At 42.8% G+C, this 24,295-nt stretch overlaps 1 protein-coding gene across 6 annotated transcripts in view; it reads left to right on the forward strand.

Moving 5' to 3' along the window:
- Positions 1 to 24,295, forward strand: part of MMEL1 (membrane metalloendopeptidase like 1) — a 56,458-nt gene extending 32,163 nt beyond the window's left edge. For all 6 annotated transcript variants that reach the window (XM_039508982.1, XM_039508985.1, XM_039508981.1 and 3 more), the window contains exons 9-23: positions 113 to 247; positions 1,933 to 2,022; positions 6,031 to 6,167; positions 6,740 to 6,833; positions 8,277 to 8,405; positions 9,158 to 9,256; positions 10,083 to 10,166; positions 10,497 to 10,600; positions 13,603 to 13,661; positions 15,899 to 16,018; positions 17,134 to 17,267; positions 17,998 to 18,063; positions 20,738 to 20,833; positions 21,615 to 21,691; positions 22,779 to 24,295. In XM_039508982.1, coding sequence (XP_039364916.1) covers positions 113 to 247; positions 1,933 to 2,022; positions 6,031 to 6,167; positions 6,740 to 6,833; positions 8,277 to 8,405; positions 9,158 to 9,256; positions 10,083 to 10,166; positions 10,497 to 10,600; positions 13,603 to 13,661; positions 15,899 to 16,018; positions 17,134 to 17,267; positions 17,998 to 18,063; positions 20,738 to 20,833; positions 21,615 to 21,691; positions 22,779 to 22,878 — 1,524 coding nt within the window. In that variant the 3' untranslated portion in view covers positions 22,879 to 24,295. The remainder of the gene's footprint in view (positions 1 to 112; positions 248 to 1,932; positions 2,023 to 6,030; positions 6,168 to 6,739; positions 6,834 to 8,276; positions 8,406 to 9,157; positions 9,257 to 10,082; positions 10,167 to 10,496; positions 10,601 to 13,602; positions 13,662 to 15,898; positions 16,019 to 17,133; positions 17,268 to 17,997; positions 18,064 to 20,737; positions 20,834 to 21,614; positions 21,692 to 22,778) is intronic.

Genomic DNA, 24,295 nt, shown 5'->3' on the forward strand with positions numbered 1-24,295 from the left:
ATTATAAACCTGAATTTCTGGACAAGATTGCCTTGATAAGTGGAGAAAATGTATATTGTTAACCTTATAAAAATGACACAGACACACAAGGTTTCCTTTCATGTGTGTTTAGGTGCGGGAAGCCTACCTGCAATTTATGATCACCATTGCCAAAATGATCAGAGAAGACAAGAATATGGCAAAAGACGACAATTTTGTCCAAGAGGAAATGGCAAAGGTTATGAAGCTTGAAACTGAGATTGCAAACGTGAGTACGGGAGATTATGGGAGACTGATAGGTGAGCTGAGAAAGAGTGATAGGTTGTCATGATATATGGAATCACAGCTTCTCTTGAACTGGAGTGGTGAGATTTTTGTGCTGCACCTCCATGAGGCATAACATAAAACTCACGGCCCACAGGGAGGCAAGGCAAAGGTGGTTTTATAGCTCTTTTGTCAACCCAGGATTATGGGCTAAATTGAAGCAGCATCCGTGAATAGTTCAATAGCATGATCCAGAATGGTCAGAGTGGTGTTGACGATGGCCATGTTCCCTTCTTCCCCGGCCATGCCCCCTATGCTGGGACTTGCAGCAAGGGCCTTGCAAGGCAACATAAACTGTCTTTTATAAAATCTACAGAAGGGGGAATTCTCCCTGGACAGATCTAGGGCTCTTTCGGGGCTTTTAAAGTGCTGCAGCATCTTGAAAGGCGTTTATTTTTTTTAAAATACCTACCACTACTGACAAACTTCCACATAGTTTAAGTTCCAGCTCTGTCTCTGTTGTTTAACAGGGACCACAGCCTGTCTGGATCTCTGTATTGAACCTAGAGACCTCTAATGGCTGAATAATTTACTGCAAGAACACATTTTTACCTAGGTTGAATGACTTCTTTTCAATATCATGGGATGTGGAATAACATGTCAAACCATTACTAAACATTTTAGCAGTTCAAAGCCATATTGCCAAAATAATCAAAGAATATTATATATATATATATACCCATATGCTACAGTTCAATTAAGCTTTATAATTATTAGTATTTATACAGGACAAAATTCTCCAAACGTACACAAGCAATGAAAGAGTTCAAAACGTGAAAAATCTGGATTTGTTGAGTATTAAAAAAATGGTTGACGATTATAAAAAAAATACATCTTTATTTTTCATGTTCTTTTTTATGTAGGATCTCTGTTTTGCCATGTTGAATAGGACACCAAAAATAGGGGATATAGCAGGGATTCTCTATACAGTTAATATCCAGGTTATACACATGTTGGCTAAGATGCTTGCAACTTTTTGTATAGCTGAAGTTTATTTCTTACATTTATCTAAGATCAGGTAGTTATTCTAATCTGCTATGTCAGCAAACAAGTGACTAGATGAGTAGAGACTAATAAATGCATTTTAGGTATAAGGCAGATAGAGGTGGACAAAGTTCAGCCTGGTGTAGGCTGGTTGGATTTCCCAGAAATCCCAACCACAGTTAGATCAAACACAGTAATCTGCCCAAAAAACAGCACTGCATGGAGTGTAAATTTTCCCATATTGATAAATATCCCGACTTTACCTGCGTGTTTGCTTTTTTTAAAACTGAGAGCAGAAGAGAGCCCACAGACTTCAGTTTTCCAATGCTGGGATTTTTGCATTGCAAGTTTCATCTTGCTGCTGCAGTTTTCCATTCAGGTTCTGAAGAGAATGGGGGGAATTTCTTGGCCATCATATTACTGAAATAACATAATGGTCTTGAACTCACTCCCTGGGATGTTAACTGATATACTGAAATGCAGAAAACCCAGTTTTCTAAAAACACTGAATATATTTTAAGGAGCAATTAAGAGAGAGACAGAGTGTGGGCGCACGCACAAGAGAGCATACCCCTGCATTTGTGTGATTCCAGCTGTTGAAATTCTTGTCAGTCAATTCTGAAGATAATATGTGAATGTCCACAGGCTACTGCTCCTGCAGAAGAAAGGCATGACGTGACCTTATTGTACAACAAAATGACCCTAAGAGAGCTCCAGGAAAAGTTTGCATTGAATGTAAGTGTTTTGATAAGAATTCTATGGCTTCCAGCTCCTCCCACTGTCTAGTCCAGGGGTCAGAAACCGGTCAGAAGTGCTGTGCCGAGTATAGGTTTCACATGCAGTGATACATTTTAACATTTTTAGAAGGTCTCTTTCTATAAATCTAAATATATAACTAAACTATTGTTGTATGTAAAGTAAATAAGGTTTTTAAAATGTTTAAGAAGCTTCATTTAAAATTAAATTAAAATGCAGAGCCCCCCGGACCGGTGGCCAGGACCTGGGCAGTGTGAGTGCCACTGAAAATCAGCTCGCGTGCGTGCCAGAGGTTGCCTACCCTGATCTAGTCAATGGAAAACAGCTTTGCAGACTCTTTATACCTGCAAAACAAAAGGGATTCAAAGTCATGCCTCTTCTTAATGTAAAGCTAAGAGATTTTTAAGGCATTTTCCTTTTAAACAAAGCCACAATTGAAGCATTTGCCAGACCTTAAATCTCTGAATCATGCAGGATCATAAATACCTGAACTCCAGTCCAAAATAGGTGGTTTAAAGTCCTTTAGTTCTATGCACAGAAGAAACAGGTGTAAAACATGGTTTGTTCAGACCTAGCATAATCATTTAGTAAAACTTGTAATGATTCATTCATCTCTTTTAGTGTGGAAGTATCTCTGTCAAAATCATTGCAGAAGTCTGCAAATGCCACAAGCAATTGTGGCCACAAGTTGTCCCAAGAATGAGTTCGAGTTTCCTGTCTCCCAGCCATGTTTAAACTTTCAGTTGCACAAAGAGGTCAAATTACAGTGAGTGACTTCTTCACTGTGTAGAAGGATGTCTACAGCTCACAAGCACCCAGCCAAACAGTAGCTAATCCTATCTGCATTTTGACTTGCAATGCCTTGACCCAACAAAAGCAGTTGGAAACCCTTAACTAAATATCCATCCTTCCATGGGTTTAATATTATTTTAAGTAGGTTTTAGCACAGATATGCAAGTAATATATGTATCTATTGATGAATAGCACGGTAGCAATTCTAGCCAAGTTAGTGGGGAAAATAATGTCTATCACCATCGCTACTAGATGAATTTGATGGGAATCCAAAACACTATCAAATTTCAGGTTGGAATTTTCCCAAAGGGCAGGGTATCCTCCCATCTGTGATATATATTTTTTACAGACAGAGGGCAGGATGGAACTCGGATGACAGACTTTACCACCCTGTAAAAAAAACCTTAAATCCCCATTTTAATTGGGAACCGAGTGGGAAAATATAAACAAGGGGAGGACTTGTCATGCTCTTTTGCTGCAGTAGCAAAACAGAAAATAAATGAAGACTTGCTGGTTCCCAGCTGTTATGCAGGCCAAAGAGGGTCTGAAAGGGTAAATAAAGTAGGGTATCTATGTATATTCGGTGTTATATGTATTTACAGTTTGTTTGTTTGTTTTCTTCATGGCATTCAATATAATCTCAATCACAGGCTCCCTCTGGTGGAAAATTCAGTATCTGTCAAAAAAAATCCAACCAAAGACTTTGTCTAGCCAAAGGTAGGACAGGTTTGTGCGTAACATGCTTCAAAATGCGGGCTCTGACCTTCAAAAAAAACAGGGGTTTTTATTAGCTCCAGCATTACAAACATACAGCTCACGCTTGTAACACAGAGCAGAGACTTAGGGGGTCTGTGCTAAAAAAAACGGGGGAGGGCTCCAGAAACAACCTGTCCACCTCCATACAACGGCAACCTCAGCCGGCAAGGACAGGGAGTGCCTGAAAATTACTGCCTCTGGGGAATGCAGGGGAGAGTTATTCAAAAAGTTCACCCCATTTTGTGCCCCGATGCAGTTTGTTAGCTGTATGCATTACATACCCCTGGCAACATTAAATGTCGCCCTGACATTTTGAGCACCACAGACAGGTCTTGCTTGATTGCAAAGCTTTTATTTGGGTCCAACATGAACACATCCTTTGCTGCTTAGGAACCAAGATTTTTGGTGTTATCCGTTTGATTTGCATCACAAACTTATCTTGTAACTACTGAGCAATTCCTATGCCCAAATCAAGCACATACAATATCTGATATTGAAATTAAAGTCAGCTACCCATCAGTGGCCAGTGGCAGTCAGTCTGGCTGATGTCAGTACATATGTCAATGGGTTGTTATTATTATTATCTGCGTAAACAGTGAAGGATGGTGCCTAATATAAATTGCCCCTTCTGGAGCCAGGAACTCCACTTTCCCAGAGTGTCAATTACATCTTTTTTTCTACAGGAGAAAGGGTCCTAAAGCCATAGCTACCACCGTAACTTGCCCTCCCGTTGCTGACACAACACAGCTCCCAACCTATCAGAAGGTGCAGCTGTACATAACATGAATAGCAGGGTTATTACTGGGACTTTGTGGCCTTTAGAAACTGTGCCAACACATTCATGTTTTTTCTACTAACCATGGGGAAAAGCCATTGACAAATGACTCTGGAAGGCTGGCGACCTGTGTCATCTGGCCCTTTTGTCCAATGATAGAACTCACCACCTTATGAGCTGTGACCAGCATGGACACTGTCCGTACTTTCCCACCTTCTAGCAGCTGAAAGTGTATTTCAACCCACCCGCCCCATAGGAAACAGGGGTGCCATAAGAAGCTATGAGCCTCAGGCTTTCATCTTTTTCCAGCAACTCCAGGAGTTCACTTCCTGGGTCATTGAGAAGATTTGCCTTCACCCACTGGTGTGACACTATGCATTCCCGTGTCTCTCAAAGCTGCTACTTTAACCGCATTCAAAATACACCAAACCTACTTTTTCCCCCACCATTAGTTAGCTTAGCGTGCTGCTTTGGCGTCAGAGAACAACCACCTACTCGCCTTTCAATATTACAATTATACTCACCGTTACCATTCCTCTGTTCAAGTATATCTATACCAGTCTTTAACATCTCTACGTCTACTGGTCCCCTGGCTTTCTCATTTCCCTGTTTATTTTTGATGACTCTCTCTGTGGGACCTGGTGGTGGTCGGTCACTCAAGGCCCTTTGGAGTGACAGGGATGTAGTTTCCTCTCTGTTCCACTATTTTGGGGCCTCCTGCTAAAACAACATCCATCCAGACTTATAGTGCTCTTCACCCCCACCCTGGAAACAACGGTTGTGGGTATTGCCTTTGTCCTCTTCTGGGAAGTTGGGATGGTCTCGCCTCCACAGAGCTCTCTACTGGGTGGATTGGAGTGGCCTGCTTCCATCGTGATGGGGTGCCCTCAGTACCCCTTTGCTAGCCCTGATCTCCATCTTAGATTTGTCTTCAATTCTCCAGTCTCATCCCAGCTGGTTGGTGCCACAAATGGATTTTTTTTTTAAACTGGTGCTACTTCCTCGTCTGTCTCTGACTCACCAACAACAGATGCCTCTTTCATGACATTAAGTTCTGCCGCTTTTCCTCATGCCTGACTTGCACTTTGTGCTGTTTATCTCTTTCCTAGCCAGTTACACTGTTCAATGGCTCCAACAATGCTTCATCTTTGACTGAATTATCTTGGAGATAGGGCAACATCACAGTCCGAATTTTCCTATTCTGCAGCCCAGGAGACTGAATGGAGGAGCATATTTTGCACCCGGAGCAGGCGGAAAGATCCCAGCTCTAGCAGGGCTTGTTGGATACACACTTAAAGCAGCAAAGGAATCAGATGCAGGCTTATGGCATACTTAAAAATCTGTGCCTATATATGATGCAATAAAATATGACAGGCTCTTGCTTTTGGTTCCACTGATACCTAAGAGACTTTCTGTCTTCTACACCCAATGCAACTAGGCGCTATTTACAAATATTACAACACAAGTTACAGCAGGGCCCTTAGTGTTGCTGGACAAGTAAGGAGACAGTTCTATAGGCAGGAATCCTCTCTTTTGAATATGCCCAGCTGCTAGCCCCAGAGTGCCTAGTCCCAGGTAGCGCAGTGAGAGGAGGCAGGACTCCATTGTAATAGGTGTAAAGAAAAGCTTGGAATCGGTGTGTCTGCCTCTCTCTGCCCTCACAGGAGTTTAACTGGACTCTCTTCATCCAAGGCATCATGTCTTCAGTAAACGTTCAGATCCACCTGGATGAGGAGGTAGTTGTGTACGGTGCGCCCTACCTGCAGGAGCTCAAAGCGATTATCTCCAACTACTCAGCAAGGTAAGAACAGCGGCTAAGGTAGAAGAGATGGGGCGTCATCTGGTGCTCAAATGGGCCAAAGTGGAAATAAGGAGGATTTTCCTGGCTACACCACAGACTCCCTGGTGAAATTATGTCACATTTCTGGGTACTCCATGCTATAAATTAAGGATAACAACCTTACAGGGGTCGTGGAAGGCAACAGTCATCGAAGTGTGGGAGGGTCTCAGCCTCTAATTGACTAGTGTCATAGAAAAGAAACAAGAGGTGTGCTTTAGCTCACGTTACATTCTAAAAGGAGAAATAGGTGGAAATTAGAAACATACTCCCCAAAGAGCACCAGGGAATGGAGGGGAGTGGAGTGATATTGATGGTCTGGCTCCTCTATGCATGTTGTGCACTCTGGATGCTTCTGCAGTTAATCAGCTGAGCTAAATAAAAGCAGCCACAATGCTCCCCATAGGTGTTGCAAGAAACTTGGCAGCCATTGCTAGCCCTGTCCTCTGCATTCAGACTAAAGCTTGTCCTTTGACTATCTGCAATAGAGTGGCCCATTGCATGACCTTAAACTCCACTTTGCTTTCTACCCACAGCACCATCCAGAACTACCTAGTCTGGCGACTGGTGACTGACAGGGTCAGCAGCTTGAGTCGGCGTTTCAAGGACGCCCGGGCCAACTACCGAAAGGTAACCCCTCCCCTGCCAAAGAGTCCATTCAGCTGTGACATCATTCTGCATTAGTGGTCTTGAACCCATCAGCATCAGGACATCATGACCCTAGACAAAGGGCAGCCAGTCCATATCTGCACAATGGACTTTAACCAAATCAACATTCTAACCTCTGCTTTGAGTGAAAGGTTGGCTCAGTGTGTGAAGTTTAAACTCAGATCCAAACACCGCCAGAGTCTGGAGATGTTAACATCTGGAGTTCAGGGGCAGGCCCATCCCTAGTGTTGTCATCTAGATCTGTTCTTTTTTGAGTTAAGGTTGCTGCTGGATGCCCAGACATGAAAAGTGCAAAGCAGAGCTGAATGAACAACTAAGGTGTTCCAGTTTCTTTCAGCCCCACAGGGAAATGGGTTCTGCATCTCTTTGGACCTACATGTGGGGATGGACCAACATACAAATCCCATCACGTCACTAGGAATAAGAGAACCAGATCAAATAAACTAAACACCAGATTTAGTATTAGACTCAAGATGGGAACTGAAATGAGCCTTTTATGGACATTCAAAATGCCATGGGAAACTCTGGGTCAATCTGAACTCCACAGGCTCAGGGCTTCCAGGTAGACCTTTCTTGGATACATATCCTCTAAACCATTTGACATTAGCCCATCACTAGTGACAACTCTTCCAACAGACCATTTGTTTGAACCACCTTTGCAGGAGGGCAGGAACCCTCCCTGAGAGGCCTTCACCTCCTATAGATTGCAAAGCCCAGGGGTTCTCAACATTTTTCTTTCTGAGGCCTGCCCCCAACATGTATAAAAACTCCACCACCCACCTGTGCCACAACAACTAGTGTTTCTGCATATGAAAGCAAGGTCTGGGGTTAGGGGTACCAAGCAGGGCAATTGCCTGGGTCCCCATGCTACAAGGGGCCCCGTGAAGCTAAGTTGCTTAGGTTTTGGCTTCAGCTCCAGGCTTCAGCCCCACATGACGGGGTGTTGGCTTTTCTGCCCTGGGCCCCAGCAAGTTTAATGCCAACCCTTTTGGCCGAGCCCCTAAAACCTGCTCGTGGTCCCAGATCCCTGGTTGAGAACAGCTGGTAAAGCCACTTCATGTAGGAACAGGGGTGGGTATCATGCTTAGCTACCATGGTGAGGGACGCCACAGAAATGCCTTAGGCAGACAGAGAGATGGAGAGAGAGATGATCCATGAAATGACAGCGTGGTTGGACAGACAATGACCAGTACCCATACCACCTCCTAATAATGTCCTGTGCACAACGGATCAATGGAAGGAAGACCAGAGCTTCCAGAGAAATAAAGCTAAAGTGTGAGGGGACAGAAGCTGAACAGATGAGGTCCTCTCTCTTTGATTAGACCTCTTGCCCTTTAATAACTTGGCATGGGGCTGAGGGGAAGGTACAAAGGCAGAATTGATCCCCCTGCATTTCTCTTCCAGGCACTTTATGGGACAACACTGGAAGAGGCCCGTTGGCGGGAATGCGTGAGTTATGTCAACAACAACATGGAGAACGCGGTGGGAGCTCTGTATGTCAGGGAGACATTTGCTGGTGAGAGCAAGAGGATGGTATGTAGTTTACCTTTCATGCTATCATAAGCCCACAATTCCTGTGGATCTCCTCATCCCCCACCTCCACTCCCACCCCAAACCTGGGGCCTAATATCTTTTAAATATGTACATAGTGCAGAGCTTTAACATAACTTGGGGGAGACAGACAGGATGGGAGTTTCATTGTTCCTAAGGCAGAGGATTATGGGCTCTCTCTTCTGAGAGGGATTTCACCTTCTGCAGATAGTCAGCCACTTTCTGACAGCATACCAGCAGGCCCCAGATCCTCTCTTTGTTTTGTCGGGAAATACTGAAGACTGTCCGCCAGCAGGCCAGTGGTAAAGCTGAGAACAGACCCCAGAGTGCCAGTGTTCCAGTCTAGTGCACTAGGCCAGACAGCTCAGATGGGTCAAGCTATGTGATTTGTGACTTTCCACATGCTTTGCCTCCCAATGGTATCCCAGCATGCTTAGCTGCTGAGCACGATACTGATCTCTTGCCTGCTTTTCAGCTCCTCCAGTTCATGTCTCCCACAATTCAGCCAAGTCAGGAGACACACATAACTGAGTCTTGGGAACTGTGCTAATCAGCCAGCAGGTAGCAGACACAGGGACTCATTTATGGTGTATATTTAAATGTGGAACGCCATGTACTATCACAAAGCATTTGAGGAGATTATTCTTCATCAGGAGCCTGCTATCTCTCTAGAAGTGGTTGAGGAGAAAAAAATAGTATGTCACTGATTAATTTCTTGCATGTCTCTATTTTAGGTCCGAGACTTAATAGACAAAATCCGGGAAGTGTTCATTGAGACACTCGATGAATTACAGTGGATGGATGAAACATCAAAAGAGAAAGCTCGTGAAAAGGTCAGAAATAACAAGAAACCTCAATATCCTGTGCGGGAATATCAGAAAATCGTGTCAAATTTTGCAAGACTTATTTTCCATCCCTTAAAAAAGGAGAGCTAGCGAGCGAGAGAGAGAAATAAAAATCCACTTTCACAGTTATCCATAATTTTCTCCAGGATATTGCTTTTGATCCTTTATTTATTTAGCTTTCAAACATTTTTTATTTCCAAACAAACTATAATAGAATCTAATGTAATGTATCCCATAAAAGTGGTAAGCCAAAGAAACCCAAACAAACTACAAGTTACCTAAAAGAGCCAAATTGGTAAAACCAATTAAAAAGAAATATATTAGTAATAAACTTCCAAAAGATTAGGCCACGTTTCCTTAAATTCTTCCTGGGTATGAATCAAATGAAGAGCATCCTTTTTGATGCAGGTCAATGCATTATTCCACAATATGAAGGTATTCAGATGGTTCCCAAATGGAAACTTGCCTATTAAAAAATTCTTGCTTCTCAGTAATGTTGCCGCCTTTCAAAAAGTATTTGGGTCACTGAAGTCACTTTCCTTTGAATTCAGGAAGCCCTATATGAGTGCATCAAATGCTTGTACCCAAGCCCATCACCCCTGAACAACCCTTGCACACATTCTCAATACTTACATCAAATACACTCTTTGTTGGCTCATCATATGAATATTGACTAATCTGAATTCACCCCGGGTTTAACTCCACTGAAACTAGTGGACCAACACCAGTAATGAATTTGATCCATTGTCTGCAGCGATCCAGATTTTTTTTTTTACACTATTGTGAGACCATTGGGGACTTTCTTTTCTTGTAGGCAATGGCAATTAAAGAACAAATTGGCTACCCAGACTATATTTTGGAAGATCAGAATGAAAAACTGGATCAGGAATATGCAAATGTAAGTATGCGGCACGTACCTGAACAGGGTTAATACAAAAGTGTAAACATACGGCATTGCTATTTACAACATTAAATGCCTGTGTTACTGTCACCCCCGGATGCCCCAGTCAGGCCTAAGGCCCCATTGTGCTAGATTCTGTATACCACATGCAAAGACCTGGTCCTTGGCCCCGAACAGCTCACTGTTTAAGAAAGAGCTGGCCATCCGTTTCTATACAATGTATAACCACAGGACAAATATTTCATAGCAACATCCCATAGGCGGTGGTTAAAGGAAATTCTCCATTAAAAGAAACTTGCTAATACGCTGGGATTTGTATTTCTTCAGTTAAACTTCAGTGAGCACAAGTATTTTGAAAACAGCCTGGAGAACCTGAGGGCTGGAGCCCAGAAGAGCTTGAAAAAACTTCGAGAGAGAGTTGACCAAGATATGTGAGTGTCCAGACTGCCTGGCTATATAAGCACCCGAAATCCTGGAATAATGGTTAGGGCCCACCCTGGCGCTACTGTGGTGGCATTGCCCTAATCCACTCATATCAGATCATTACAAATACTTTTGTCTAAGAATGGGGCATCTGAGGGAATTGAACAAAGAGCTCTTTGTCTGCCTCTAGTGGTAATGTACGTTACAGCGGCTACATGGGATCATTCAGACCTTTTGGAATCTCAGTTTAATCCTTCACAGAACCACTTTACACACTGTTATATTACCATGGAGCAACTTATCACAAACACTGGGACTGATCTTCTTGGCAGGGGAGCAATGGGGATGGGCCAGTGTGTACCTTGGAAAGCGAATAACTGAAAGGAGGTAAAAACCATGGCTTAAAATAGCCTTTCAAAGTCTAGTTCCCAACACATCTGGGCTTTGTAACTGTTTAGATCCAGATCCAGAACTGAACTTTTAAGCTCAGGCCCATCTTTAAGTAAGATAATTTATGGCTATGGAGGATGAAGCAATTAAATATCAGCATTTTCACCCCAACTATTAGAAATGTTAATTTAGTCATATGAAAATGTAATTTTTACTATATCAGTATCATGGCGACAGGGCTGGCTGCACCTCTAACCCCTTCTCTGGCCTCTCTGAGTCCATCCCCTCAAGTGTCAGGCCTCAGGCCTTTACCTCTCTGAGGTGGAGTCTGACAATTCCCCCCTTTTGGGGCTGGGTCCTGAGCTCAAGCCCTCCAGTCTATTGAATGTGCTGCAAGGCCCTGCAAGACCACTGGGTTCATGTACCTGCAATTCTTCCCTTTGGGAGCTTAGAACCAGCAACGAATACAGGGACCCAAAACAACCTTCCTTAAAACAGGCACATTGTTTCTTTGACAACAAGAACAAAGCAGAACGTAAGAGAAAAGGATTTTAAAACAGTAAAACCCAGTAGCTAGAGTCTAACCATCCTCTTCTTGGGGACCCCAGTAGGTCTAACTTCCCCCTTGGTCCCCCAGCCTCTGGAGTCTGGGTTCACCTTAGCTCTCCCTCCCTGTTCTTGAGGGCCTGTCTAGGAATCCAGCCCACAGTTTTTGTTCCGTCATCTCCCACACTTGCCCAAAACCAGTCCGGTGAGGGCCACCGTGGGACAGAGCCAGAGCATCCAAGTGAATGGCCCAGGCATTGTTTCTCAGCGTTTGCTGGGAAGGGTCTATCTGGTTCCTCCTCGCCCCTACTCTGGGTGTGCATTTCCTGACCATCCTGCTATTGAATTAATTCAATACGCGCATAGCGTTAACCCCCCTCCACACACACACAACAATTAGACACACAGAGAACATACAGCATTCATAAACTGTTACAGGCAGCTCCAAATCCATTACACGTGGCAAGGCAAGCTGCTGTGGAGTAAGGAGCATCGGCCTGTAACATTAGCCTGCAGCATGAGTGGTTTTGCTGGTTACAGACACCTGCAAGAAAGCCAACAACTGATTGGTTGTTTACATGCTAGTGGGCCTCCATGGAGCAGGAGGATGTTCCCAAGACAAAAGAAAGGCAGAAGCAAACTCCAAAATGCATTTGATTAACACCTCTGTTTATATAACACAAAATCCGCTGTTAACAAAGGGTTGGTCTGGGATCTTGCTTCTATTGAAGCCAGCGAGAATTTGGCCGTTAACTTCCATGGAAGCAGGCTCAAGCCTAAAATCATTATTTTTTCATAAACAATTATATTAAGGACTTTGTGTTAGAATAGTGCAGCCAAAAGCCATTTGGTTCAGATTAAGGTGTGGAATAAGTGCCCTGCTGTCAGTGCCTTGCACTGCAGCCATTTTATTTTCATTTAATATGCAGAATATACCTACTAAAGCCTGTGTAGGTTACAGTATCTATCACTCACAGGTTGGTATTTTGGGAATTGGGATGTATTAAGCAATGGAAAAGTCAGATCATTTGATCGAAAGCCCATTGGACTTAAAGGGAGCTTTTTTTCACTGACTTAATGAGCTTTGGTTCAGGCCTTCTTTGTGTGGTAATTTGGTAGTGTGTGGAGTTAAGTTTTTCATTTTTCGTGTATGATTTGTAGACTTCCAACCAAGTCCCCTTGCAGGCTTGGAAGATTTTCCCCAATAAGCCATAAAACCACTTATCACTTTAGATCGTTAACAGTCCATTGTTTAAAGACCCAAATTGAAGATGATTTTATAACTAATATCTTATTCATCATCGTATCAACTACTTATCACAGTCGGATGGAATGCCTATGTTCACATCCTGGAAGTGTCCCTTTGTAGAGTAAAAGGGAAGGTTTGTTATTACAAGTCTCTTGGCTAGTCACCTGTTCATTTAATGACGCAGTGAGGTCTCTCTGGGAGATGCTATGAAACCATATTGTGATGTAGTCATTCATTATAGACTGAGGAGGGACTGGGAGCTATTCCAAAATCATATACTTCAAACAGGAATTCCTTATCAAAATTAGTACTCACTATTTATGAAAAATCGGTTTCACAATATAGATGGTAGTACGTCTGGCTCTACATTTGTAATGAATTTACTCCCTGACTGTTCTAATTAAACATTTTCAATAGACAAACTTCGTCCCAGTTCTCAGCGTGGGTAAAATCCATTCTGCTGCCCTAAACTTCCCCTCTGCATTTTTATTTAGATGTTGTATTCTTCATTTCCTGTCTCAAACTGTTAAACGTCAGTATTATGAACTGTTAAACAGCTACCACATTCCACCCCAGAGGTGGCTGCTAAGCAATAGCGAGCAAAATGACACCTGGCTTTGATCTGGGATCCTTTAGGCTGAACAGTGTCAAACAAAAGAGTGTTATCATTTTCCAGTTTGAGTGTCCTTGCTGAACCATTCCCAATTGCTTTCTTCTTCTCCACCCCTCCCATTTCATATGCAACTAGTGCTTTCTGAAGAAGATTAACTCAATAAAGAGAATGCTTATAAAAATGACTATATCTTTACGTACTGTTCTTTCTAGATGGATCATTGGTGCTGCAGTGGTCAACGCATTCTATTCCCCCAACCGAAATCAGATAGGTAGGTTTCAAACCATTTTGACTGTGCAGTGGAATTTAAGAATAATTTGTGTGAGAAGCAATGCATGTTAGCGGTGCCATGTGGTTGCCCATATGCAGCCCAGATTGAACATTTGTAGCACTCCTGGTGCAAGGTGAATGGGCTGTTCTCTCCAGCCTCTGTTTTGCTGATGAATATTCAACCCACTTAAACTTGCCAAAGTTGTTTACATTCCTTCGTTGAAATAGCCTTGTGTTTGACAACCTAGAAAGGAACAGCCACCAAGTGAGTGCCAACTTCAGGGAGTGGTGAGCATTCACCATTTGAGGCTGTTTAATGTCTCCGCATGCCTGGGAAACTTAAGCGATGCTCCCGGCTTTGCTGTTTGTGCAGATGGCACTGAAATTATTTTTATGAGAGACACACAAGACTGAAGAAACTTGCCTCAGCTAATGGGACATCAGACTCATGAGAGCTTCCAGATCTGTAAAAGCTGTGACTAAAACATCCTTCATTGGATTGGGCCCATATGGGATGCTAAGAAGTCCCAACTCCTCCTACAAATACGCCTGCATCCCCCCTTCCACACACTCCCTGGCCACTAAAACCAAGGCTCATTGTATCTAGGGTCCAGAGCAAATGTACCTCCTGAGTTCTGGTTTGATTTTTCACAGTGTTAAAATTTCTGCTCCTGAATGGGAACTGGTTGCCTTTCCTCTCCTAGTGAATGGTCTGGGTACACAATGATCTTTCTTTACAGACAAAGGGCTTTGCATCTCCCTACACACATTTTTGCAATGTGTTTTTTTCACATTTTTCACTTATTAGAAGGCATCTTATTAAAATGACCCATTCTAGAATGACCCATTTGCAGTATTCATTCCTTCTTGAAGGTCACATGCGTCTCCTCTTCAACGCGTGGAAGGAAGAATAAACCCGACTGCCGATATATTCGGCTTTTGTGTGTAGTGTGGAGGAGGCTAGAGCTATTTTTTCCAAGGCTGTCATCCGAAGTACAGTTGATACACAGTAGTAATTCCTCTGGAGTATGCTTTAAACATTAAGCCTCAGTGTTATTTGTAGGCCGCATATGGTGGTTAACCTTTCTCTTAACAAAAATAAAGCAATAAAATATCCATTAGCTGCCCCATAAAATGGCTCCATGCTACAAACTGAACATAGTTCATTGGGACAGCAAAGAGGAAAAAATGTACAGGTGAGCCAGTAGTCTCATGTAATCGTAACCCAGGGTGCTTGGTGCGTCTTTGAGTCAGATCTGTTGCCTTTAATGACAAATACAAAATGTTAACTACCTCTGTGCCAGCCCCATAAAATGTAATACAACTGTGGGTGAGGGAGTCAGGGTGAGGGTCCATTCTGCCTCTTGGATAATTTGAAGGATTTTCAGTTCTGTTCTGATTAAAACCATTTTTTTTCTAATGAAGTATTGCCATCTATATTAAATAGCCTTTTTTTCCAATAACTTTTTTTTTTTTTTTTTTTTGCAAACACTTGTTGGAATTGTAGACACTTTGTATTTCATGAAAAAAATCTGGACTGTTTCAATATTTTCTCTACATTTCATCAAAGATGTTATTGCAATTTTTTGTTTTGTTGACCCCAAACCTGCTTTTGTTAAATTTTCCAAAAAACAACCTGCAAAAACCGATGACCCCTGCAAATGGAGCCGTTCTGAACATTTCAAAATGAAATCAGTTTTGAAATGTTTGTGTGAAAATAGGTTTCATTTTGTGACCTGTTCTAGTTCGGACTGTTAACTCTCTCGTGATGACATTAGGAGCAGACCAAGCCAGGTTGATCTTCAGATCTGAGGCTTGGGCTCAGCTTGTCAGCTTGGGGGAGTGGGGGAATTATCGTTCAGCTTGTAACCTAAACAGTTCTTTGCTTGATTCCCTAAAAGGGAATAGATAAGGAGATTCTACTGTGTAATTCTAAGTCTCTTTTCTAATTATAACTGCACTTTAATGTACAAGATATAGAAGACTAAACAAGCAGAGCTGGAAGGGAAATTATGCTGGGTTCTCAAATGGGAGATTTTATAGTTACAGATTTACTACATTTATCATTTAAGAACGACTCCTTGCACATGATTATCCTCAATGTGTTATAAGATGCATAAAGCAAGTGGCATAAACAGAGGAAACATTTCCTGCTTGATCTGCTGCCAAAGGCTGACCCATCTACAGAGCACACACAGATGAAATTATCTGAACCTCTCTCTCTCTCTCATTTTGCAGTGTTTCCTGCTGGAATCCTTCAGCCTCCCTTCTTTAGCAAACATCAGCCACAGGCACTAAACTTTGGAGGGATTGGGATGGTAATTGGACATGAAATTACTCATGGTTTTGATGACAATGGTGAGAAGAGGCTAAAAAATTATTTAAGCAAAATCTTTCTTTTATAATTCCATCGATCACACAGTAGAAAACTAGATGTGGGTGGTAATAGTCTATCCGCTCTGACTGCTGTGACTGAAACACACACACGATGTAATAACAATACTACAGATGTGTGATTTGGGGTGAATGATCCTGGAACCGATCAGGGGAAATGAGGGTAATGAATTTAAAGAATTGAATTAAATTAATGGCAATACACCAGAAAACCTGTTACTTTTACAGCAGTGAAGTATCAGAAACGCTGTCAGTACTAGCCTGTGTGTGCTGCCTTTCAAAGTAAAATGAAATCTGTGAAACGCATTCTGGTGGCAGCACAGTGACAGAGCCCTGACCCATTTGTTAAAAAATCATTGATTTTGTCATTATCATTGACAGGGGCCTAAAATGGTTTTGAACCTTGAGACTCAATTCTGTTGCTTCTTTTAAAAATAATAATGATCAATAATTCTTTATACATTGGCTTTATGGAATGTGGCTTTTACTTCTATGGGCTCTATATCATTTAAACACAAAACACTTGCTGTAGCTGTCCGGATACAGGTCCATATTGAGCAAGAGGTGTGCTCTGAGCAACAGGAACAGAGACACCAGAATCTTGGTCTTGGTTTGCTCCCTCTGTGGCTTTGGCAAAGTCACTCTGACCCTCAGGTTCCTCATTTGTCAATTGGAGAGAGCACTTTCCGTATTTGCACCGGGGTTGCAAGGATTTAGTGGCTAATTAGGAATATTATTATTTGTATCACAGACATGCATCAAAGCTGTAATCAGGATCATGGCCATATTGTGCTGGATACTGTGCATTCTCATAGTAAGAGACAGTCTCTAGCCCTAAGAACTGATACTCAAAATAGAGAAGATACAAGTGGGTGTAAAACACACCAAAGGGAGGCAGGCAGGAGACAAGGGTACTAGGGAAAGGAAACACTTTTAGAAGTTGCTCTGGTTAGACTGCTAAATGTAGCTATAGGAACTGTGTGCCAATATTTAAAGCTGGGAATCAGTCAGGGTCTCTGGACACACAGATCATTGCACCCTGAAACAGTCTCTCCTCCATTCTTTGCTTTCATGAACAGGAAGAAATTTTGACAAAGATGGAAATATGTTTGATTGGTGGAGCAATTTCTCAGCCATGCATTTCAAAGACCAGTCACGCTGCATGGTTTATCAGTATGGAAACTACACATGGGAGCTGGCTGGAGGACAGAACGTGAGTACACTCCACAGGATAGAGATTGGGTAGGATGCCTCGATGAATTAATTTAGCAGATGGGAAAGCAACTAGTTTGATAGCAATAGAGTCTTAAGCACTTGATCCAAACTCTACAATCCAGGGTTTGAAGCTAGGTCTCTAGAGGTAAAATCACCCCAGTCTTAACTTTCTTGTTTTCTTCCAAAACTCCCAGCTCTAAACCAGCCCAGAGAATTAGGGAAGCAAAGAGAAGACACAGATTCCTTCTGTGGAGATGATGCTTCCTCACCTGGGCTACTAGGCTCATCTATCATCTAGCAGGGCCATGGGCTGTAATGGAGGCAACAGGACCCTAATGAATTGGGTTCAGAGCTGCTTCTGCTGCAAGAGCCTGGCAAGCTCTTAGGGCACAACTTGACATACTCCACCCCCCTTTATACACAAAAGGGCTTGTCCCACCCTGAACTGCCCTGGCTGATGGAGACTCCACCCCCCAACAGCCTGTTTGCTGTGATTTTCCTAACCCTCTTCCAACTCTGGTAGACCCTGTACACTCTACCCTGCTGCTTCTGTAACATTCAGTATTATTCCCTTTCAGTTTCTTTCTCCTCCACCATGGTGTAGTGTTGCTTCCACCCCAGAGGTGGCTGCACATCAGCGGGGAGAATAGTGTTTCTGTTTCAACTTGTGAAATGCTTTTGGAGTGACAGACATTCCACACAGTAAACAAACAATTGCTCTGTTACAGGTCAGTGGAATAAGCACCCTGGGAGAGAATATTGCAGACAATGGAGGAGTCCGACAGGCTTACAAGGTAGCTCCTTAAAATATTGCGAGTCGGTTTTTGCATGAAAGCCAGAAATTGGTCAAAGCCAAATGTATTTATTTTCCTGAGGATGTGTTGGGAGTTACAGGCATCACTCCTGGGACTGAGAGGTGAAGTTTAATACCCTACCCAGGCAAAGTGCCCTGTGCCATAGGGAATTCAGTGAATGCCAATACATAAGATGGTTCAAATGTCCCGAATAGGATCTATGCAGGCCCACCCTAATGCCCATGTGGATCCAATCACAAGATCCAGAGTGACCACAGCCATCCTCATTATCATCTGTAGTGCCTAGGCCTGAACCACAGACCACCCCCACCCCCCGGGCTCAGTGCCGTGCAAACAGCTCTGGTGAGCAAGCAGTGTGGTAATAAATAGGCAGAGAAAAGGGTGAAAGAACCTGCCTCATGCCAAAGCCCATCGGACTGAGATTCTTGCTTCAACTTCAATCAGCTTGTCAAATGGTATCTGTCACATGGCAACAGAGCTTTCGTTGCTTAGCAACGTGATTTGATGATGACGATTTTTAAAGCACAGTAACCTTTTTTTTCCCCCCTCCCCAGTTTACTTTTCTTGCACTTTTCCTCCTGGAACTAAAGCCATGTGTCAGGTGTGATAGGGGAGACATCACAGCATTGATAGAAACATTGCATCACTATCAAGAGAAATACGGATCATATCTGTATACAATCTCTGCCCCCAAATTCACAATAGAATCCAGCCCTGAGTTGCCTCTGTTACTTCCCTTGCAAGTTTTATAACCTTTAAAGACAGTGACACACTGAAGTTTCCTCCATCTTGTTGCTATTTATTTTGCATGCTCCTCTGGAGCAGATTGAAAATGGCCCTCAATATATTCTATATATCAACAGCAGTCTGCCCCTTCCCAAGAGAAGTGTTCTCAATCCTGTAAGTTATTTTCAGAGCAAGAGAAGGCACGTTTGACATTCCAAGGGATTCCCATCCCACTGAGAATGGGGGAATTCACCTAGCCTGTCCGCCTTCTTTAGACACACTAGATATCCCGCTGTACGTCTCACTCGCTGTCCTGCAACAGCCAGGAGATGTGCCACTCCAGACGCAGAAGAGACCTCCTGCATCTGTGCCCCTCCTGCTTCTACACACATTGGCTGCAGATATGAGTACTGTAGTCACCAGTCTGAATGCTCCTTCCACGTGGAGAAAGTGTGGGATTGAGAAATGTAGTTACTGACATGAAACAGTTCTAAAGTTGTGGTAACTGTGATCTACCTGTATCCCTATTAAAGGGATGGTGGGTGGAGATATGGGGTCAGAGTTAAGGATGTTTGTGTAACCTTGCCTCTGCATTCCTTGATTTTTCAAAAAGATAAATATTCTGAATATCTGGGAAGCCTTTAAAATTAAACATTAACTTTGCTGTAGAACACATTGGAAATATGGGAAACAGAGTGGCATGGAGGTAGTTAATGGCCCCTACAGTTCAATCTTCTGAGATTCTTTGCTATGAAACTTGTATTTTCACTGTTCACACTACCTTTAAAGCCTTTTGTTTGGGAATATCTATGTGAGTGAGAGGATATGGTAATAAAATGTTCAGATTTAACTGGCATGAGACACATTAAATTGTCTTCATTATGTCAATGGACCTAAAAAAAGAAAATTGGCCAATTAGCATGCAACAGTAACAGGTAATGGATTTAACTTTGTTCAGGGTTATTATCTGCTATTTTATGAGCAGTTACCTGAAGAGAGAGAGACAAAAGTGAGGAGGAAATTTAACTATCTGCTTTCCTTTTCCTTCCATGGTCATACGGAAAAGTCCCAGACAATCTGCTGCTATCCTTGTATTTCAAACCACAATCAAGTGCATGCAGTCTAAGTTGATTGCTTTGAGCTACATCTGCATTGTCAGATGAATTTTTGTCAGGGCTTTTCAGAACAGTAGCATGTGTCCTACGTTGCCAATCTTGTTTGCTATGCAACGTGTGGTGAATCCCTGCTCCAGCAGAGTGCTGCACCGTACTGTGCCACCTTTCTGGAGACTCCCAGCAGAGCTCCTGATAATTCATGATAATTAAAGATAAGTCTTTTTAAGGTTAGAGATGTTAACCCAAGTGGACTGCCCAAATTCAAAGCCAAGTAATTACATATGATGATCTAAAATCCCACCTGCAGTTCCATTTGGAGTTATTTTTTAAGAACATAAGAGCAGCCATACTGGGTCAGACCAAAGGTCCATCAAGATCAGTATCCTGTCTTCTGACAGTGGCCAGTGCCAGGTGCCCCAGACAAAATGAACAGAACTGGTAATCATCAGGTTTTTCTTGTTTCCTCAACAGTTAATGCACAGCAACACTCCAGAAACTGTTTCAGCCCAGAGGTGGCTGCTGATGTGCAAAGTGATCTCGCTGTGTTTTTATATATATATAAACATATATAACATCTAAACATATATAAAAATCTAAAGTTTACAAAACCCGTTAGGATGGAAGGCTCTTTATGAGAATAGATACAAATCGCTGCTTTCTAATAAAAACAATTACTAAAGTGTCCAAGGTAAAAGGTAGCGGGACCATGCCTTTTTAGGCAGGATTTACCCTACCCGAACAGTGACATTCAGAGTAGCCATCATGTCTGAATGGGGAGGCCTCTTGCTAAATGAACCTGTGATCATTTATAGGCCTATTTAAAATGGCTGGAACGCGAAGGGAAGGAGCCAAAGTTACCAGGACTCGACCTGACTCACAAACAACTTTTCTTTCTGAACTTTGCCCAGGTAGGAACCCATTGGCTTTTGCCGAGAGTTGCATGAAAATATAAACTGGATTATAACGTGCTGAAGCTTATGGACAAAGAATGTGTCCAAATGCTCTTGAGCCTCACCACCCTGAGGAAACACCCTCCTATGGACAGGGCTTGTCAGCAAAGGGTCCTCTGACCCAACGCTGAAGATGACTTAACTATTAGCATAGGTAGGGCAAACCTGTTTTCAGCACCTTCACAACAAGAGCATGATCGACACCTGGGGGAACATGGCGTAGTGAAGAGGGGGCTTTGGAGAAAACTGACTCCCCATGACAGGAGGTTTCTAGAGGACAATCCATGGTGTTAATATCTCTGGGGCCTCTCAAGGGCTTGATATCTTGGGTGAAATCCTGGCTTCATTGAAGTCAATGGCAAAACTCCTATTAACTTCAATGAGGGCAGGATTTCAGCAGTTGCAACTCCATCTAAATCAGGGGTTCTCAAATTGGGGGGTCTGGATCCCGCAGGGGGTCATGAGGTTATTACATGGGGGGGTCATGAGCGGTCAGCCTTCACCCCACCCTGCTTTGCCTCCAGTATTTATAATGGTGTTAAATATATTTAAAAAGTGTATTTAATGTATGGGGAGGAGGGGAGGTCACACTCAGAGGCTTGCTATATGAAAGGGGTCACCAGTACAAAAGTCTGAGAACCCCGCTCTACATCAGTGGAGCTGCACTCACTTCCACAGCTTGGCCTGCTAAATTACCCGACTATTGATCCATGAGTTTTTAATCCTCTTCTTTGTGTAGGTGTGGTGTGGTTCCTACAGACCTGAGTACGCCAGCCAGTCTATAAAGACAGATGTTCACAGCCCTTTGAAATACAGGTGAGTCGTAAGGACTTGGGCTAGGACTGTATAACCTATTTCACACACCCCCCACTGCAATGTGTCAGGAGACAGCATGCTTAAGCTGTTTTACACAGCTAGCAACTGCTTGCTAATGCTTCAACACAATCAAACTGGATTAACCCCCTTCAGGCAAATTTCTGCCAGAATTCCACCACCTTAGACACACCTGAAAAGAAACCCACTCCCGTATTGAGCCCAGGGAGCTTGGCCACACTGAGAAGCAGTACGCACCTTATGTGCATCCCACCCAGAACCTGCCATGGAGGAGCACAAAGAAACGGGCCAGGGATTAGGCAATGCAGCAATACACCAGCCTGCAAAACTCATGCTATTACTTCTTCAATTAGTCCCCAGCCATTGTTTTTAAAGTCTGACTCTCCACCTGAAAGAATAATTGTATTGCGTCATTTCACTGGATTGTCTTCAAGTTGTGTTTAAAACAAGCAAACTCACTCTTGTCTGTATAACTGCACATCAAGGGAAAGGGGGGGCGGTGTCCGTGTACACACATGTATATCTTTGAGGAAGAATCCTGTAAGTAAAGGAGGTAAGGAAGAGTAACTTTAAAAATGCCATGCAGGCACAAGTGTCTACCCACGTCGTCCTCATTGCCGGAGCAGGACCTGTGTCTAGACCGTACCCAGTGGCAGTGCTTGACAGTGGCTGGCTGCTCTTTGCAGGCATCTGTGGGCCATCCTTCTGCTTCATGGAGTTTGTTTCAGTGGCTGGGCTCCCTTTGGCCTCAGCACTAGTGTCACTGAGGACGCTGCATCTTGCCTTATGCCTAGATCCTGCAATAATCCACCCGCCCAGACCCACTGTTTCCGTGCGGGATCAAAAGCCTGCCAGCACGAACCCGACTGCAGAATCATAGCCTGAGACTGTATAAGCCATCTGGGGTAGAGACCATCTCTTAGTGTATGTGCCCAGCACGATGAGGACCTGACAGACCTCCAGCCCTGATTCTCTCAGGGACATGCTTACGTTCTTTTCTGCACCGTGTCCTCTGCATGCTCCTGACGTATAAATAAACCCCTTTCTTTTTCTCCCTTGTGTTGTCTAGGGTGATGGGATCCTTGCAAAACTTTGAAGCTTTCTCTGAAGCATTCCACTGTAAGAAGGGCACAGCCATGCACCCTGTCGAGAAATGCAGAGTGTGGTAGCCAAAACAAACGATGATGCTGATGATAATGCTTTGACTGCACAGTCTAAAAACTGAACTCATGTGGCTACCTGCTGAACAGTTCTAGCCAGTGACGTGCCTGATGTTTTCCTGTGCAGTGACAGCCAAGGTTAATGGTGCAGCTACTGTAGTCAGAATTAAAGACGCTACAGCTGTCGGGCTTTTGTGGTTCGGCGGGAACGTACGCAGGCATCTCGCAATGTTGTCTGATTGGGCTGGATTGAAAGCGACAGTACGCTTCAGGAGAAAAATGACTGTTTCAAATGACATCCTGACTGTTAAGATACCACATCAGGGTTACAAAGACTAGCTCTTTAAAAAATAAAAGCCGCTCTATTTTTCAGTGAGGAATATTCATTTTAGTATGTCGTACAACTAACGAAGCCTTTCGCGATTCAGTAAGCCTGGCTGACTTTTCACGGAGTTAATTATTTTTCAATATTCTGATTCAGTTTCTAGTGCACTTCTCCCAAACCCAAGGGTAGAGCTAGTTAACTTATGTGCTGTCCACGTAACACTGTCTGCTCACACCTCCATGACTGCTTTGTTGTAAGAGATTGTAATTTGTCTTGATATTTTACAAGGTAAACTGTATGTTCAAATACCTGCTGGCTGCTGAGTTCAAGCAAAGCTGAACCACTGTTTTTGCACTTCTTATTTTGCTCTACCGGGCAAGTTTAACATGATCTCAACTCAAGGAGATGTAAAGAACTTTTAAAAGAGGAGATTCCCTAGCATTGCCAAGGTCAGAATTACATGGGTCTCTTCCTCCCTTCAGAAATATATTTAAGAGGATGCTTATTCTTCCATTAAGGGTAAATATTTAGCTTGTTGCTTAGTGTAAACAGCAAAACATTTACACAGGGAAACAATTATCTATTTTTAATCCTGGGCTTTTTTATTTTGCTATAGTCTGCTTTTAAAGATTGGATGTCATTACACTTTAAAAATGCATAAGTCTTGTTAATTTTTATATAAATAAAACTTGTACTGCAGTAAATTGTTCAGGCATTTATCTGTAGAAACAGGTCTGGATTGCTTTCTTCCATGAACGCTAAAATTTCAGAGTAACTAATACTGAAATGGTCAATCCTTTATATTGGACTTAAACATTTTCAGTGAAGAATGTTTATTTTTGGTATATGTACCACTGGAAAGCAGGATACCTCTTATTCTTCATAATTTAATATTTGGTATTATCTCAGATGTCAAACCAAGTTATTAAAGCATTTAGTCTCTATGTAATGCATAATTAAGAAAAGATTAATTTTATTTTTATGGAACGTGACTTACAACCAGTGTCAGTAGCATTTTGCTAAGAGTTCTATTTTGTGGTTGAGTGTCGATCTAGCAAGCAAGTTTCATTAGCAAAATAAATTAATCCCATCACCCCTTTT

Source organism: Mauremys reevesii, linkage group 21 (assembly GCF_016161935.1).
Source record: "Mauremys reevesii isolate NIE-2019 linkage group 21, ASM1616193v1, whole genome shotgun sequence".
In the NCBI taxonomy this organism is placed as follows: Eukaryota; Metazoa; Chordata; order Testudines; family Geoemydidae; genus Mauremys; species Mauremys reevesii.